The sequence below is a fragment of the Triturus cristatus genome, chromosome 10 (assembly GCF_964204655.1).
Source record: "Triturus cristatus chromosome 10, aTriCri1.1, whole genome shotgun sequence".
Lineage (NCBI taxonomy): Eukaryota > Metazoa > Chordata > Amphibia > Caudata > Salamandridae > Triturus > Triturus cristatus.
This window is the reverse complement of record NC_140593.1, coordinates 1,024,185,762-1,024,203,519: the sequence shown is the minus strand read 5'-3', so window position 1 is coordinate 1,024,203,519 and position 17,758 is coordinate 1,024,185,762. Positions and strand designations below refer to the sequence as shown.

Below are 17,758 nucleotides of genomic sequence, written 5' to 3'. Positions count from 1 at the left end.
AAGAAAGCAGTGGTCTAAGGTGTAATTAAAACGTACGGAGTAACAACACATGTATCTGAAAGAAACATGCAGTGATAGATTCCTTACCTTAGAATTACCCCCAGGCGTCAGACTGGATCTGGAAAGTTTTTTTCAACAGTACCCCTGCACATCGGTGGGCGTCGTAGTGCGGCTCCGCGTGCGTCGTTGGCGTCGACGGCGCCGAGAAGACGTCACTGGAGCTACTTAGAGGCGCCCACGCGCGCTGATGTCAGTTTTTTCTTTTTTTGAGCCAGCAAGCGCAGATCCGGGAAGAGCAAGTACCCCCAGTGACTTTTTGACTGAGTTTTTTCGAGGCCCTTTGTCTCAATTTCTTGGAGTCGATCGACTCCTGGTGTCATAGGGATGTCCGGCTTTAAGAACTGTGGGGTCTGTCACCACATGATGTCGGTGATGAACCCACACCGCGCATGTCTCTACTGCCTTGGGCGCGACCACGACTCCAAGTCGTGCCCCGACTGCCGGGCCATGGCTCCGAAGACTTTGCGGGAGCGGTCCCAAAAGTTGCTGGAAGTCCGGCAGTTGGCTCCGCGTTGCTCAAGATCCCGGTCCCGTGGGAGGTCGAGGGACCGGTCGCGGAGCCGTCACCATCATTCCTCTGGATCTAAGTCTTCGCACTCGGGGTCAGGTAAGTCGAAGCATTCCAAAAAGAAGTCGAAGAAGCGTCGTTGCTCCACGACTTCCCCTTGCCCGTCGCGCGACGGGGCTGAGGGTGCGGGTGGTGCCACCCCCGCTGCTCCGGCAGAGCCTGCGACATCGCCCCCGGCCTACCCACCCTTTCCGGGTCCGTCGGTGACACCTGCTCAGGTGCAAGAGTTTCTTGCTGCCATGGCCCGACTCTTTTGGCCGTCTGGCCCCACCGGTGCCCCTACAGGCCCCGCGGGCCCGACCAGGGTCCTGTCCTACCATCGCTGGCGGCTCTGGCGCCACTGGACCCCCCGGGATCGGACCCCGGTCAACACCGGTTGACCATATAACACCGCCACCGACATCGACCCCCTCAGCACCACCTCCGATGTCGCCCGCTCCTCGGGACAACGTCGTCCCCAGTTTCAGCCCTGACCCGGACACGGTGCAGGATCAGCGCCGTTTGGCGCCGATCCCGATGGGGCCCTTTTTCCCCTATGTCTGTCCTCCTTATTTCAGCCTGTTTCGCAGACTTCGGAGGAAGGGGGGACTGGGAGGGGTCTGAGGACCCTCTTACACAACAGTGTGAATATGATCTGGACTGAGTAGAGGATTTGGGGGATGCCAGTGGTCTTGACACCTCACCTGACCTTGGCATGCTGTCTCCGCCTACCATGACTATGGAGGAGGGAGCCAGTTACATAGTGGTAGTACGTAGGGCAGCTGAGGCCCTCCACCTCGAACTCCCTATGGTGGCCGTCAGGACTAACCTCCTGACAGAAGTGCTTCAGCCGGCGGCAACCTCTTCGGGGCCCTTGCTGCCTTTTAAAGACGCACTTTCTGACGTCCTTTTGGGCACTTGGTCCAGGCCAGGGGCTCCTGTGGACAAGAATGTGGCCCGCTCACATCGCCCGGCTCCGGGCGATCCCCTCTTTCTCTCCCAACACCCCACTCCCGAGAGCTTGGTTGTCCAAGCCTCTGCTTCCCAGAGCGCGTTCCCTTCTGCACACCCGGATAGGGAATCCAAGAAGCTGGAGCAGCTTGGCAAGAAGCTGTTTTCTTCTGCCAGCTTAGGGCTGCGGTCGGTGAACACCGCAAGCCTCTTGGGCCGTTATTCCTACTCTCTGTGGGATACGGTTGTGCAGGTGCTGCCCAACTGTCCAGAGGAAGCACAGACAGTACTCTCCCAAGCTATTGCAGCTGGGAGAGACGCAGCAAAGTTCACTATTCGTTGTGGGCTTGATACCGCCGACTCGCTGGGCAGGGCGAATTCCACGACGGAGGCGCTTCGGCGCCACACCTGGTTGAGGACAACTGGCTTCTCAGGGGATGTCCAGAACACTTTGATGGACATGCCCTTTGATGGCATTCGCCTTTTTGGCAATAAGGCACATAGTGCGTTGGAGCATTTTAAGGATGTGTGGGCTACGGCCAATTCCTTGGGCCTGTTGGCCACTCACCCTCCTCCGCCTTCCACTTTTAGCTCCTTTCGTGGCCACGGAAGAGGTGCCCCAACACGTTTGTTCCAGAGCCACAGGCTTGCACAGCAACATCCTCAGCGCAGCCGTGGACGTGGGAACCGTCAAGGCGGTTCTGGAGGCCAGCGGGCGGGTCAGTCCACCCCCACCCCCGCAGCATCCACTGCAAAGCCTTCCTAGTCCGACCTTTCAGGCCCATGAAACGCCAGTGGGCGGCAGGATTCGCCATCATCTCCCCCACTGGGGCAACATCACCTCGGTTAAGTGAGTGCTGCAAATTGTCCGAAGGGGCTATTCCCTCCCCTTCGAGACTTCCCCTCCAGCCATGCCACCTCAGTACCACCGCATGTCAGGGGACCATCTTGCGCTTCTTCAACAGGAAGTCACGGCCCTCTTAGCCAAGGGGGCCATCGAGCGCGTCCTGGGCCAGAAGTAGGTCGTGGTTGTTATTCCCACTACTTTCTGGTCCCCAAAAAGGACAAGGGCCTGGGTCCTATCTTAGACCTTCGGAACGTCAATCGCTTCCTCCGGAAGGAGAAGTTCAAGATGCTCACATTTGCTCAGGTCTTGTCTGCCCTAGATCTGCAAGACTGGATGGCAGCGTTGGACTTGCAGGACACTTACTTTCATATCCCTGTCCTGCCGGCCCACCGGCGTTACCTGCGGTTCACGGTAGGCCATGAGCACTTTCAGTTCACCGTGCTCCCCTTTGGCCTTACCAGCGCCCCTCGGGTGTTCACGAAAGTGATGGCGGTGGTCGCAGCTCATCTGTGCCGATCAGGGGTTCCAGTCTTCCCCTATCTCGACAACTAGTTGTTGAAGGCGGGCTCGCTCCAAGCAGTCGTGTCCCACCTCCAGACTATGGCCCACCTCCTGCATTTGCTGGGGTTCTCCATCAATGTGCTGAAGTCGCACCTGATTCACTCTCAGAAGCTCCTCTACATCGGAGCTGTCTGGACTTGGCGCATTTTCGGATTTATCCTCCCAAGCAGCGAGTCCGGGATATTCAGGCGATGATTACGATCTTTCAGCCTCTGTCCCGGGTCTCGGTCAGGATGACCCTCCGGCTACTGGGCCTGATGGCCTCCTGCGTCCTGTTAGTGGATCATGCCAGATGGCATATACGGGCTCTGCAGTGGGACCTGAAGTTCCAGTGGGCACAGCATCAGGGCAACCTGTCCGATCTCATCCAGAGCTCGGAGGGCACTGCACGACAATTGCAGTGGTGGCTCACGAATTGCGATTGGGTCAATGGCAGATCCCTCTCCCTTCCCCAACCGGAACACACAGTTGTGACGGATGCGTCCCTTCTGGGCTGGGGCAGCCACATGGGAGAGGCGGATATCAGAAGACTCTGGTCTCCGGTGGAGTCCCGGCTCCATATCAACCTTCTGGAGCTTCGTACTATCCGACTTGCACTGAAGGCATTCCTTCCCTCTGTGAAGGGGAAAGTAGTGCAGGTGTTCACAGACAACACCACCCCCATGTGGTACTGCAACAAACAGGGCGGGTTGGCCTTTGGACATGGCTGGAACATCAGGGCATTTACCCTGGTGGTTCAACACTTGGCAGGTTCTCTGAACGCCAGGGCGGATGAACTCAGCCGGCGGTGCATGATGAATCACGAATGGCATCTGAACTCGGATGTGGTGCAAGGTCTCTTTCAGCAGTGGGGAGAGCCTTGGTTAGATCTGTACGCCACTGAAGAGGCCACTGGCCAGAGAGGGATCAGCTTCAGCCCTAGCACCGGTTTAAGGATCTATATGTCACTATCCTAATATTAGAGCAGTCGAGAGAGTGAAACTCAATTTTTCATAGCTGTGACATCAGAGCCTGAAAATAGGACTTCAAAACACCTGTTCTTCATAAAGGCTTCCTGTGGAAGCTATTCGTAACATGTTTTACTTCAGGCCCTTTGTCAAACTCAAAGTAAATATATTGATAAACATTTAATGAAGTAGATATATTAATATTAGACTCAGTCTTGTTCTCTGCTTTATTAATAGACCCCATTCAGTCCTTAACCTCATGCATATTTTGTTCTAATATTATTGAGCTGTATGTTGTGGTCTGTCACTGCTTGGTTAGCTGTGCTCTAAAAATATCAATATAAATAAAAATAAAAAGCATGAAGTTATAAGATAACACAAATATGTGAATTATAGTGAAAACAAATAATTGTTTGTTGTATTTTTAAATGATTTTACTAGCAATTCCTGTTTTGTAAGGAGATAGGTTGCATATATAAAGTTTAGACAGTTTTGTAACAAACAACTGGATAAACTACAGATAAAAACAAACAATAATGATCCAGTTACTATGAATTGTAGCAAAATGGAGAATAGATCAGTTACCTATAACATTTTACTATTTTCTGTCAACAAAATAAACCAACGGTCTGCTTTAAGAATCTCTAAGTTGCCCAGACAGAACTGCTCACAAGTGTCAGTGCAGTATGATTACTAATAAACGTTTTATAACATTCTGCAAGATTACAGTTGAATTCAGAAGACTATAGTGAAATTCTGCATATTGTAAGTAAACTACTGAAATTGAGGAATTATTTTTCTTGTTTTAGGAAGCCGGCGATTGTTTGGCAGTATTTTAGAGAAAAATGTTTGTATCTTGCTTGACACATCTGGATCTATGGCACCCTTTTTGCTTGAGGTAAAGAAGGAACTTACGTCACTGATATGGGAGCAGCTAAGAAATAACAACACTAGGTATGTCAGTAATTACTGTATTTGAAACTGATGTCCAGAGAACTCAATTGTGAATGTTCTGGGACAAATGATCAGTATGCAATATTTCATTAATTTCTGCTTCAGCATTTATGTGTATATCACGTTTTCAGTGATCCCTATCTACTGCCTGTTATGCCAGCTGGCATGTACGGTAGCAACGAAGGACCGCCACTTAGTTTTATCTTGAGCAAGTTTCTGTATGGGGCCCCAGCTGTGGTTCAGGGTCTTCATTTCTGTTTCCACAGTTTGTGTCCCAGTGTTCTTTGGCCTGCTTTGCTTCTGTTTACCTTCTGGGGCCCAGTAGACAGCTGTTCTTGTAATGGAGTCTTGTTTTTTTCTGATGGTCTGTCCTATCTATATCCTTCTAATAATGATGGTGTCCATGCTGTCTTGCTTGCATCTGGTGAGCAGTTCCTGATTGGAGATGGTTTTGCGGCCAGAAAATGCACAAGATTCTTCTCACATTGCTGGTGTGGAAGGCAACATCGGTGATGCCGCTTTTCATCATTCACCAGCTTTCTGGTTCATACAAAAGTGTGGATCGAATGCAGCTCTGGTAAAGCCTCAGCTTGGTGTCGGTGCTGTACTGAGAAGGCCACCACACATTGTTCAATATCCTAAAGGCATTCCTGTCCTTGTTCATTCTGCCCTTGATGTCACTGCCTGCCTTTCCATCATGCGTCAGAGGACTGCCTAGGTAGGTGGACTCTTCATTCAGCTCAGTTCTCTCCATGTGAAGGGTTTGGGATGTTGAATGGCATGACGTCGGATTTCTTATTGTTGCTCTTCAGTCCTACTTGCTGTGTATAGATGATGAGGTGAGACGTCTTCTCCTGCCTATGCTGGTGTGTGAAAGAGAGCAAGGGTAAATCATCCATATAGTTAAGGTCTTCCAGTGTAGAGAATAAGGTCAATGCTGACATCACACATTCCTGTCATACACCAGTCTTGATTACAATTCTAAACTCACGATCTCCCACCTTGCAGGTAAAATTATCATAGAAGCTCTTCATGATAGCTATCTACTGTGATATGCCATAAGTTCTCGGTATCCACTAGGGGCTGTCACAGTGAATACTGTCACAATCAATGAAGTGGATATATAGTTGTCGCTGCACCTGCATGAACTGCTCTATGATGTTTCGTATGGTGAGTAAAAATATTATCAACAGAACCTTCTATTATGGCAGAACCGTTCATGTTCTTTTCTTAGCTGCTTGTCCATGGCAGCAGAAATGTGCTGTATATTGACTTTTTCCAGGACTTTACTCAAAATTGGCCGCATGGTGATTCCACACCAGTTGTTACAGTTGGTTAACTCTCCCTTCTATGGAATTGTGATGATGAAGCCTTGGTTCTAGTCGTCAGGTACTTCCCACATCGAAGTAAACCGTGGTTAGAGGACCTTGGCTGATGTTTCAGGGTCTGCCTTGGACATTTCTGTTTTCAGGTTGTCTTGGCCAAGAGGTTTTCCGATTTTGAGAGATAGAATGGCAGTGACGATTTCTTCTTTCTGTGATGGGTAGGTGTTCACATCAAATTCTATCTCCACTTCTTTAATATATGCTTCGCTTTTTTGGTACTAGTATGTTCAAGACTTGTTTAAAGTGCACAGCCAAGCTTGCTTCCTGCTCTTTCTCTGTTGTGAGTAGTGTGCCTTGCTTGTCCAAAAAAGGAGTGTTATATGTTGCAGAAGATTTATCATGGACTATCCTCCTGATGTTGAAGGCCTTCCCCTGTTCTCGTCTTTTGGCTGCATCCTCTGCTTAGCTGGAACGGTTATTCCTTTATGACTGATTGTCTGTTCTCATCATTCTTTAGACTGCTCTATTTGTGTCTGTGTATTGGTGCTTGTACTTCTGCAGCCTCTCATACTTGGCCCCCATAAATTTCTTTTTTGCTGCCCTCCTGTCTTCAATAGCTTGCTATGTGTCTTGTCTTATCCATTCTTTCTTTCCCTAGACTCGGCCCTCAGATATGTTTCACTGCCATTCTCACATATTTAAGAGACCAGTTCCCATTTTGCATTGACTGAGTCGGCAGCTGTCTCAGACTAATCTTCTGTGTCAGTAGTTGGAACCTGTTGTTGATTGGTAAGACTAATGCCTTGTTGGTCTTGAGATCCTGTTATTTCCCCCCATAAAGTGCTGTCATCCTGATGTTTTCAGTTCTGTTTTTATTTAGCTTCAACTTCACAAAAGGTGTCACTAGATGGTGATCACTTCTGATGTGTGTTCCTCTCCTCACTGACATCTTGCAGTAAGGTTCTTTAGGTATCATCAATTGGTTAATCTGGCTTCTTTCTCTGCCATTGGGTGAGCACCAAGTTTATGAATGTCACGAATTGGGGAGAGAGTCCCTTCTATGACCAGAAAATTTCAACAGTCTTTCTCCATTGTCATTCATTGTTCCACTATCTTCCTTTCCCATAGCTCTGTTGTGGTTGGTGTTATCATTTCCCACTTTAGCATTCCAGTACCCCATCACAATCTTCAAGTTATGGTTTGGCACACCTTCAAGTTCAGCTTGCATCTCTTGGTAGTACATGTCCGTGTCTGTTTCCTCAGCGTAATTTATTAGCGCATAGCACTGAATATTGGTGGTACTGATGTGCCTACCTTTTAACCTGGCTGTCATGGGTCCACTACTGATTGGTTTCCACTCAATTAGGCATTCCCTGTCCCCTTGCTCAGGATGATGGCTACTCCTTTGTGATGTTAGTCTTTGTTCCTTCACAAGTATAGTACTTCTCTCCTGTGGTGGTTTTCGTTCTATCAAATCCGGTCCACTGGTCAGTGAATCTGCTCTGTACCAAAGAAGGTTACTCCAGTATTGGAACTTTCATAGATTCACATGCTTGAATCATTCCCCTTCGTCGAGATGGGAGTCCCCGGTATATAAAAAAGCAATGCTTAGATGAATACAAAACAGAAAAAGGCCTAGGCCCATTTCCATTTTGTAGCCCGTAACAGTCATTATGTAAATGAGACTACACTTTTCCCTGAACCAATCAGGACCTCTCACCTTCTAGAACACTCCTGAGAGAACCTTAGCCCATCAGATTTTCTACCGCACGTTGTACTAGGGAGTCTCCTTTGAGCTTTGCTCAAACTTTCTCTTGCTACTTAAGATTTGGAGTTTTTTTCCTGTGAAGTTCATCTGCTGATATCATCTTCATTGCTGATTACTAATTCTTTCTACCCGAGAATGTCTGGAAAGGAGAAAAAGGGTTTATTTAGAGCCTGTGCCACTTGTTCCAAGAAGAGGCTCTACACTGATGACCCTCATTCTGACTGCATCTACTGGCTTTACCCGGACCATCAAGCGAAAGCCTGTAAGGTATGTCGCACCTTTTCGAGTAAAACCCTAAGGGACCGTGAAGGACGCCTTTTGATATGGCTTCAAAAGCTTAAGGCCAGAAAGGAGGTTATCTCCAGTGATAGCGATGAGGCATCCTCTTCTTCATCTAGGAGGTCTCAAAAGAGGAAGAAATCACCTCATACTCATACCTCAGAGGAGCGTCCTGAGAAGGCCCTCAAAAAGACCAATCATTGGTCTTCTGGGCGCAGTCCCTCAAAATCTCCTCAACATAGAGAAAAGGAGAGTAAGGAATATGCTTCGGGGGATTAGGCTGTAAAAAAGACTGGTTCTGAGCCGTCTAAATCACCCCCTCAGGTCAAACAATCCTTCAAGAAGCCTTCCTCAATGCCTCCTGAGGTAAAATCAACGATTTCTGCATCGTCGACGGGATCATCGACGAAGAAAACTGCGTCGTCGACTACGAAGATTGAGGTAAAGTTAGTCCCAAATAAGCCTTCACGACCTGTGACTGATGACTCTCCGTCGACGATGTCACTATCGGCAACGGTTTTGACGCCGGTATCGTCGACGACGATGACTGCTCCGACGGCGGGATCGTCGACGACTACAACGACAACGGTAACTACATCGTCGAAGACAGATAAGGCACTGCTGTTGATGTCGACGTCGGCATCGACGACGGTGTAGAGGGAAAAAACACCAGAGAAATTGGAAGGGGCCAGGAAGAGGAGAATCACACCGGAAATCACCTCACTGAGTAAGATTACGCCTCTTGTACCATCACACCTGCTGGAGGAGCAGGATTCAGAGGAGGAGGATGAAGGCCCTTTTGGCTATGCGAGTAGTTCTTCACAATTACATGTGAAATGTCAGGACGATGACTTTGACGAGGAATATGGGGAGTATCAATACCCTCCCCAACAACAATATCGTCAGGGTTACCAGGAAGAGATGGTTGGCATGCCGTCTTCCTTACTGTTGGACCTGCAGTTTATGTTGGTGGACTACAGAAAGAGGTTTCCACCAACTTCAGAATCTCAGGAAGTACCATTAGCTGTTCCGCGCCCACCCTCCATTCCAGCTACTCCAGTTAGATATAGGGAGTTACTGCCAGAGCCCTTGCCAAGATCACCTCAACCAATGCCTCAACAGGATCCAGTCACCACGTATGATGACCAAGAGGAGGGAGAGATAACGGACCCCAACAAGGAATGGGATGACTACCTTATTCCTTCGCCTTCTTCTCCATCTCCAGTGCCGATTGACTCACCGCTGGAGGACATCAGCGGATTGCATAATTTGATGGAAAGGGCAGCGAAAAGATTTGAACTTCCAATGTCACTTACCAAGACGGAATGTTTTTTGTATGATTTCAAGGAGCCGTATCAGAAATCAGTTCGAGCTATCCCGACCATTAGCCATGTTTGGGAGGAAGGCCTTAAGGTAATGAGGACACCGGCGACGATCACACCGGTGCTTGCCAGACTGGAGAAGAAGTTTAAAGCTCCTATGGATGCTCCGGCTTGTTTAGTGGGCCATCCCAAACGGGACTCTGTCATTTCCCAGGCTGCTCAGCAGAAGTCCAAAAATCCATCTGCTCCTATTACAACGCCTCCTGACAGAGAGGGTAAACGCTTGGGTAATGCAGGAAAAAAGTTTTTCTTCCATGAGAGCTCTTCTGGTAAAAGCTGCGAATGCCCTTGCCATTCTGGGCAGATATGATAGGCAGATGTGGTGTGACCTGACGCCTTACATAGACCTGATTCCTGAGGATAGTAGACAGGAGGTCAGGAAGATCCTTCAGGAGGGAGAAAGGGCTTCAGCTGAAGTCATTGATTGCGCGATGGACATCGCGACCACAGCTTTCAGATCGCTTGGAGGGGTGGCGGTGTGCGCCGTCAAGGATGGCTGAGAGCAACAGCTTTTAGACCAGAGGTCCAGAATAAGATCTTGGATCTTCCCTTTGATGGGGAAGCTTTGTTTGGGAAACATATTGATGATGCGCTACAAAGTATCAAGAAGGACAAAGGCCCTGGGGACACTGCAGTACCGGAAGGTGCCCTTTCAAGGAGATAGAGGAAGAGGCCAAACATTATATAGAGGGGGATACCAACAGAACAGGTACCCCTCCTACTCTACATTTTCTCAGCCGTACCGACAACAGTACAGTCAACAACAGGCAGGGGGCTATACAAAATCTGCCCCTAGAGGAAGAGGAGGTCATCAAGGAAAGGACAATTCGCGAAGACAATGACAACCTTCAGGATCCGGCTACATTTATCCCTCCCGCTCCAGAAGTACCCCGGGGTGGAAGAAATTCCTATCATCTTCATCATTGGCAAAAAATTACTACGGAACGATAGGTCCTCAATCTAATACAATTTGGTCATAGTTTAGAGTTCCTTCAAATCCCCCCTTGTACTCCTCCGACACGTCAAGAGGTCAAGCATCTGCATCCGGTGCGCTTGGAGATTCAGACAATGCTCCGAAAGGGAGCAATGGAATCGGTGCCAATCTCCCAGAGAGGAAGGGAATTTTATTCCCGTTTTTTCTTAGTCCGAAAGAATGTTCGTCAATGGCGTCCTATTCTGGACCTGAGAACTCTAAATACTTATCTCAAAAAGCAATCTTTCCGGATGGTTTCCCTCCAAGACATTCTGCTACTCTTAAACCCAGGGGACCACCTTAGACTTGCAGGATGCGTATTTCCACATCCCCATTCATCCTTCCCACAGGCAGTATCTTCGGTTTGCTGTAGCCGGAGACCATTTCCAGTTCAAGGTACTGCCGTTCGGCCTCAAATCAGCCCCAAGAATTTTCACAAAATGTCTGGCTCCAGTGGCGGCTTTTCTAAGGAAACAAAGACACCAGGTGTTTCCTTACCTGGACGACTGGTTAATCAAAGCGCCTTCCCAAGCATCGGCTCAGTCGTCAGCAGTGGCACGTGTAGAATTGTTTGCTGAGCTGGGCCTGACTCTGAACACGGACAAGTCATCCCTCCATCCTGCGAGGAATATCGCGTTCTTGGGGGCGATTCTGGACACCACAGTAAACATAGCATTTCCTTCCATGGAGAGACAACAGAGGCTAATCTCTCTATCCCAGGCATTTGTAAAAAGAAAGTGTCTTTCAGTACACCGTTACAAGTCACTACTAGGAACGATGTCCTCTTGCATTCCCCTCGTTCCTTTCTGCCGATTGAGAATGCATCCATTGCAGGAACAACTGGATCGACAATGGCGCCAAGCAGTGGGATCCTTCGACGACATTGTAAAAATCACACCGGCCATAGTTCAAGCAGTAGCTTGGTGGACCCAATAGCGAAATATCTCACTCGGCCTTTCCTTCTTTACCGAACCAGCTGCACTGGTTATTACCACCGATGCATCCCTAGAAGGTTGGGGGGCTTTTCTTCAAGACCTCCAGGTCAGTGGTCTTTGGAAGTTACAGGAACAGCAACTTCATATCAATTTACTAGAACTCAGGGCAGTGGGATTAGCAGTGCTAACAATACAAGGATCGGCTGTACTAATCAAGACAGACAACACAACAGCAATGTATTATCTCAACAAACAGGGCGGTACAAGATCACTCTCCCTGTCTCTGGAAGCCTAGAAAATATGGGAATGGGCTGTTCAAAATGGAATAGCCCTGAAAGCGGAATATCTTTCTGGGGATCAGAATGTCAACCTGGAAGAGTACGCACACCTTCACCAGACATTACTGCCTGAATGCAGCCGCGGATAAGGATGTGGCAGTGGAACAAGCGGTGTTGAGAAACTTTTTCCAGTGACGGTGAGCCCTCTTTACCATCCCTCCTTCCTTTATGCATTGCATGTTTACATTTTATTGTAACTGGTTGTTGCTTATCATATTTTAAAATGAATAGACATTATTGTTGTTATCAAAGAATATGTCTAAGTTATGCTATACCTGGGAGTTTTAAAACGAAGCATATATGCATATATGGTGTATTTTCAAATCGCATTTTTACTTAGGTCAGTTTCAGGCACAATAAAATGTGCTGCTAACTGCTAGCTCCTCTGATTCAAGCATGTGAATCTATGAAAGTTCCAATACTGGAGTAAGAAATTAAGTTACTCACCTGTAACTGTAGTTCTCCAGTATTGGTAACTTTCATAGATTCACATGCGACCCACCCTCCTCCCCTGAGAGGCTCACCTTTTAGATTTTTTGGGCACAGACATTATCTTTGGCACAAGTGCTCGAAAATCTGAGGGGCTAAGGTTCTCTCAGGAGTGTTCTAGAGGGTGAGAGGTCCTGATTGGTTCAGGGAAAAGTTTAGTCTCATTTACATAATGACTGTTATGGGCTACAAAATGGAAATGGGCCTAGGCCTTTTTTCTGTTTTGCATTTATCTAAGCATTGCTTTTTTATATACCGGGGACTCCCATCGCGATGACTGGGAATGATTCAAGCATGTGAATCTATGAAAGTTACCAATACTGGAGAACTACAGTTACAGGTAAGTAACTTCTTTTCTTCCTACTCCTGGTCTTCCCTACTGAAGGGTTGATATCCTAGTTTCCCAGGAAAGATTTTGTACCTGACCTCAGAGTTTCCCTTAGCGTGTCGGCACAGAAATAGGAAAACAGGAAATAGTTTTAATCTGACCAAGTTAGCTGAACAGATTTCTTTTAAAAGTTACAGGCACCTTTTCCTCTTTGAGGGGTGTAAGAAGTGACTCATGCGTTCTGTGATAGCTCATTCCACCAAAAAGGGCTTCTTCCCCTCTCTCTCCCGCTGTAGTGTTAATGTGGTAGTTCAGCAGCAGAGTACATTTGCCAACCTTTATTAGACATTTAAAGGCTTTATTAGGATGTCCGTGCAACAGGCGCTCATAGTGGATGCGTCATAGGCAAGCCCGTCTGCATCAAGGTCACGCGTCCACCTAAGAAACCTGCTCAAATTCAGATTACAGAGCATGATACGAACACATTGCTATCTCTAAATTATATTATTTCATTCAACTGTCATTTTCCTAAACCCTCGAGAAATGCCTTACCAAGATTAGAGGCTCTCCAGATTAAATCTAATACAAATAATCGTCTCCCTCTAAAAATTGGGAATCAGTTTACTAACAGCACTAATTCAAACACATGTGATATAATCTCTGAATAATGGTGTCCTCTCTGGCACATTATTTATTTGCATGTCAATTGTAAAGCACCAATGGAAGGACCTAATATCTAATAATATTTAGGGTTTTCTTGCCCTCACAGTAACATAGTTGACCAAATCTTCTTCCCAAATTAAGCAAATACTTTACCTTTAGAATTTAAGATCACAAACCAAAATAGAGGCACTGGCAGAGGATGTGGCATAGTGCTTGCAGAGCTATTGTACATGTGACTCACAATGATTCCTGGGACACAGACTGTAATTAAACCTTGATTTGGAAAATTCGAATTTCCTCTTCATATTCCTGTATTTCTTTAGTGTTTTATCGCCACAAAAGCAAATACTGATTGACTACTGCTCAAGTGTCTCTAAAATATAAAGATATTTATTTACTAGGATATTTTAGACCCCATTCCAATACAGAAGAGAATACAGTTTTCGTTTTTTAAGCTCTATGGAATCACTGGGATCAAGACAAGTGGCTAGTGGCCCCACTCGTTTTGCTAACCAAGCAATTGATTTAATTTTTGTTAAGATTCATTACAATACCTGATGTAATCCTAATGGGATGGATATACCATCACTTAATTCCGTTTAGGAGAAAAATAACAAAATAGAAAACTGTCCATGGTTCACTCACAAAATGCTACCTAAAATAGGTGTAATAAGCTTAATATTCAAAATGTGATTAGGGCCTGGAAAATCTTTTAACTCTGTTTTCAATTGATGATTTCAGTCCCGATGCAGACAAATTTTAAAATTTGAACACCCTATCTTTAAAAAATAGCTGGTTTACAGAGTAACTCAGCACTGAAAAACTAAAAACCAAGCTGGTGTAAATGCATTGGCGTAGACAGTACCACAAGGCAGCTCTCTTAACTTATAAGGAACAGTTAAACAATTACAAAAGTATAATTATAGAGCCCTATTCTGACTTTCTTATGGCTCAAATGATGCGAGCAATGCACCCAAAACGTTATTTGAAGCTTTGGATTGTTTTATTTAACCAGATTGCCCATCGCAGCCTATTTCATATATACTAGATGTTGGTAGCAAAGTTTCAGTTTTCTTTGAATCTAAAATTCAAACAGGCCATGCTGACATTACAGCTCAATCTACTTTTTAACCTCCTCTAGAACGCAAGAAGTTGAATTTGTCTACCTGTATTAAAACCATTTTCACCCTCAGATCCATGTCCAATTCATTTTTGGCAATTCCTCATTTCATCACCAACTTTCATAAGTGCAATGGCCACTACCTGGAAAATGGGAATATTAATAAGACTTGTAGGGAAAAATATGGGGCAAGGCTATCGCAAAAGTGGTTAGGAAGCAAATTTCTCAATATTTGAAAAAATTAAAACCTTAATGACTTCCAGTTTGATTTTACCCAAATCATGGCACAAAATCTGCTTTTCTATTGGAGGAACTCAGATCGACTTTAGACTAAGGACATTGCAGCACTGATCCTTTTAGACTTCTCTGCATCGTTCATACAATGCAGATCATCAGATTCTCTGTAAAAGATTAAACAAAGTAGACACAGGCGGTACTTGCAAGAAACTAGGTTATGAGTTTAGAGGGGATAGAGCCCGTTCAAATAATAAACACAATCCTTGTCAGGATGAACCACAACTGTCACTAAAAAATACCTGTGCTTAATCCTCAGGTAGCTTGGCACAAAAGCAGTCAGGATTAACTTAGAGGCAAAGTCTAAAGTATTTATGCAGCGCTCAAACAGCAATAAAGTGAAAACAATAAAAATCCCAAATCAATTTAGAAAATAGAGTCAATTTTAATACATAAAGTGACACCAAAATGACAAACATTCAATAAGTAGAATCGGAGTTTTGAGTTTTTAAAGCTTAAGGTAAAAATAGAGCGAAATGCGAATATCTGATCACGTCAGACCGGGACAAAGTCACAAGTTCAGACCAATTGAGATGGAGCGTAGGCTGGATACTGGACCAACTGCGGCCCGCTGGGAGTTGTACCCATTGTCCTTGCTGCCGGGGCAGCGCAGTGCTGCGATGCAAGACTCAGCGTTGTGCTGTGGCGCGATCAAGTCACTGCAGCACAAGTCCATTGCATCATCCTGCACCGCAGTGCAATGGATCTGGTGAAGCTGCCAATCAGGAGCTTTAAGGTGCTGTAAAGCAGGGTTCTGTGTTGGTCTGCGCCGCCCTGCTCCAAAACTGGTGAAGCCATTAGGCTAGAGTTGCGAGGTGCTGCAATGCAAGGCTCTGCGATGGTATGCGCTGTGTTGCTTCGAATCCTGTGAAACCTTCAGTTGAACAGGGAGGAGTACACTCTGGCTCCAGCCAAGGGTCCAGAACCTAGATGACAGCACTTGGTGGGTCAGGAATCACTCCGCAGAGGACAGAAGGTCAGGTCCAGTTGGGTCTGGTCAGCAGGGAAGCAAGAGATGCCTTGTTATGTCCCTGTGGCTCAAACAGGAGGTTGGCCAACAAACCGATCAAGTCACCTTCGGTTTCCTAGGTTCAAGGCAAGCAGGTCCTGTCTTCCTTCTTCAGATAGCGAGCAGTCCATCAGAATCTTCCACAGGTCCAGGAGTGTTCTGATGAGTGGTTCTGAGGATGTAATTTTCATGCCCAGTGCTAGCCTTTGTGTCGGGGCAATACTCCCAAGCTGGTTCTGGTCCGTTCTGCCCCTTCCCCTTAGTTTGGCTCCAAACTGTTTATGGTAACAAAGGGCAGGTAGGACCAGGTGTCAACTGCATTTGCCAGAGACAGGGCAGACTCCATCAGCAGTCAGAAAGGGGGGCACAGCCCTCAGCCTACCCTTTGAATCTCAGAAAGGGCTGAGTACAACCCCAAGGCCATCCTGCTCAGGTGAAGAATGCTCTTACATAAAAGCAGGGCCCTTTGGTTCCCTGTTTAGAAGGAGTACACATCATACCACAGGAGAGTCATTATCAGTCATGTGACCCTGACACTAAGGCCATTTTGGTTTAGGCAGTAGAATGTCAACTTTCTAAAAGTCAAGAGAAAATCTAAACAAATGTTTAGAAAAACAAGTGCACTACTCAGTGCCCAGGTGGGGCATATTCATATTTAGACATAAATAAATGACGTGACTATAACGAATAATATCTAGGCAAGTGAAACAATTATTCAAGAGTGACACCATTATATTACATTAATATCATCATCATGGTTGATTCTCCACACTTTAAAGCACAAATAAATGTCGAAGCTGAATCCATGTGTCCATATGGTTTTTACTCGATAGCGAGAAAAGATTAACAGAAAAATGCTTCTTCTCAGCAAGAATTCACAATTTCGGAAGGCAAATCCCAATGCATTTCGGGCTTAAAACATAGCCCTTCATCAGGGGTATCTCTAGAAACAAACCATATATATGTCAATTAAAGATATCACAAATTATCACACTAAATAAAGTTATGCTATACAAGGAAAGCGCAAGGGGATAACATTATGGTCATAACAACAGAAGTAAAGTACCACCACCAAAGAAACCGAAACAACATGGTGTTAAATGCCTAAAAAGTGTGAGTGTATTAAAGAAAAAATTAGTACTCAAAACAGTGCCTTGTTGATAACTACGCAAACCATTACCCGTGTAGCAACATACAACACCAACACCTCAAGAAACCAATTTGTTGTATCAAAATTGTCCTCTTTTCGCAAAAACAATGCATACCTGAAAAACTACGATGGGTGAACCACAAATGGCGTGTCAGAAGCACAACGCTAAGTATTTATATAGCAATCCTGGAGTCCCACTGTAAAAGATGCGTGAATTACACCAAAAACCTCATCGTAACATCTCGTTCACATAAATTTATGATTAACCAAGAAGCAAAGCTTATCACTAATTCTCACAAAAGTGAGATTAATCCAAATAGTCAACCAACAGGAAGTATTCTAGTGCAGCCAACGTGTAAACTCTGAAAAATAGCAAAACGCGATTTTCAGCATACTAGTAAGAATCCAAATCTGCTTCGAGTCTAATGCGAAGACGACGTTAACGCTTACCCAATCGAACTGTGTTACACCCCAAATCACCAACAACGCTGGCTCTTCGAAAAAGCCGCCCGCGTCGGCGTGTTTTCATGTGAGTATGGTAATGGAAACAGGACTAGCTTTTCCACTATGTCTATGCCGTATCACACGGCGCCATATTTAAAGAGTTACACCATATAAACAAAACCAAAATATAAACACCAAACTAACTAGGTGAAAGAATAGCTCAATACAAAATAACTAAATAAAATAAAATAAAATTCACAATGGTGATACGAGTAAGAAATACACAACAGAAATGCAACAAATAAAAGAAAAAGGAGAGAAGAGAAACAACTGGTGCACGACCAATAATGCTTTACATCAAATGGGGGTACAAATGCAACAAACTATAGGCATT

The 17,758-nt window shown here is 45.8% G+C and overlaps 1 protein-coding gene across 2 annotated transcripts in view; it reads left to right on the top strand.

The window, feature by feature from the left end:
- The window catches only part of VWA3A (von Willebrand factor A domain containing 3A), a 598,738-nt gene that overhangs the window by 456,403 nt on the left and 124,577 nt on the right, over positions 1-17,758 (top strand). For both annotated transcript variants that reach the window (XM_085629052.1, XM_085629053.1), the window contains one exon: positions 4,723-4,867. In XM_085629052.1, the coding sequence (XP_085485178.1) occupies positions 4,723-4,867 (145 nt within the window). The remainder of the gene's footprint in view (positions 1-4,722; positions 4,868-17,758) is intronic.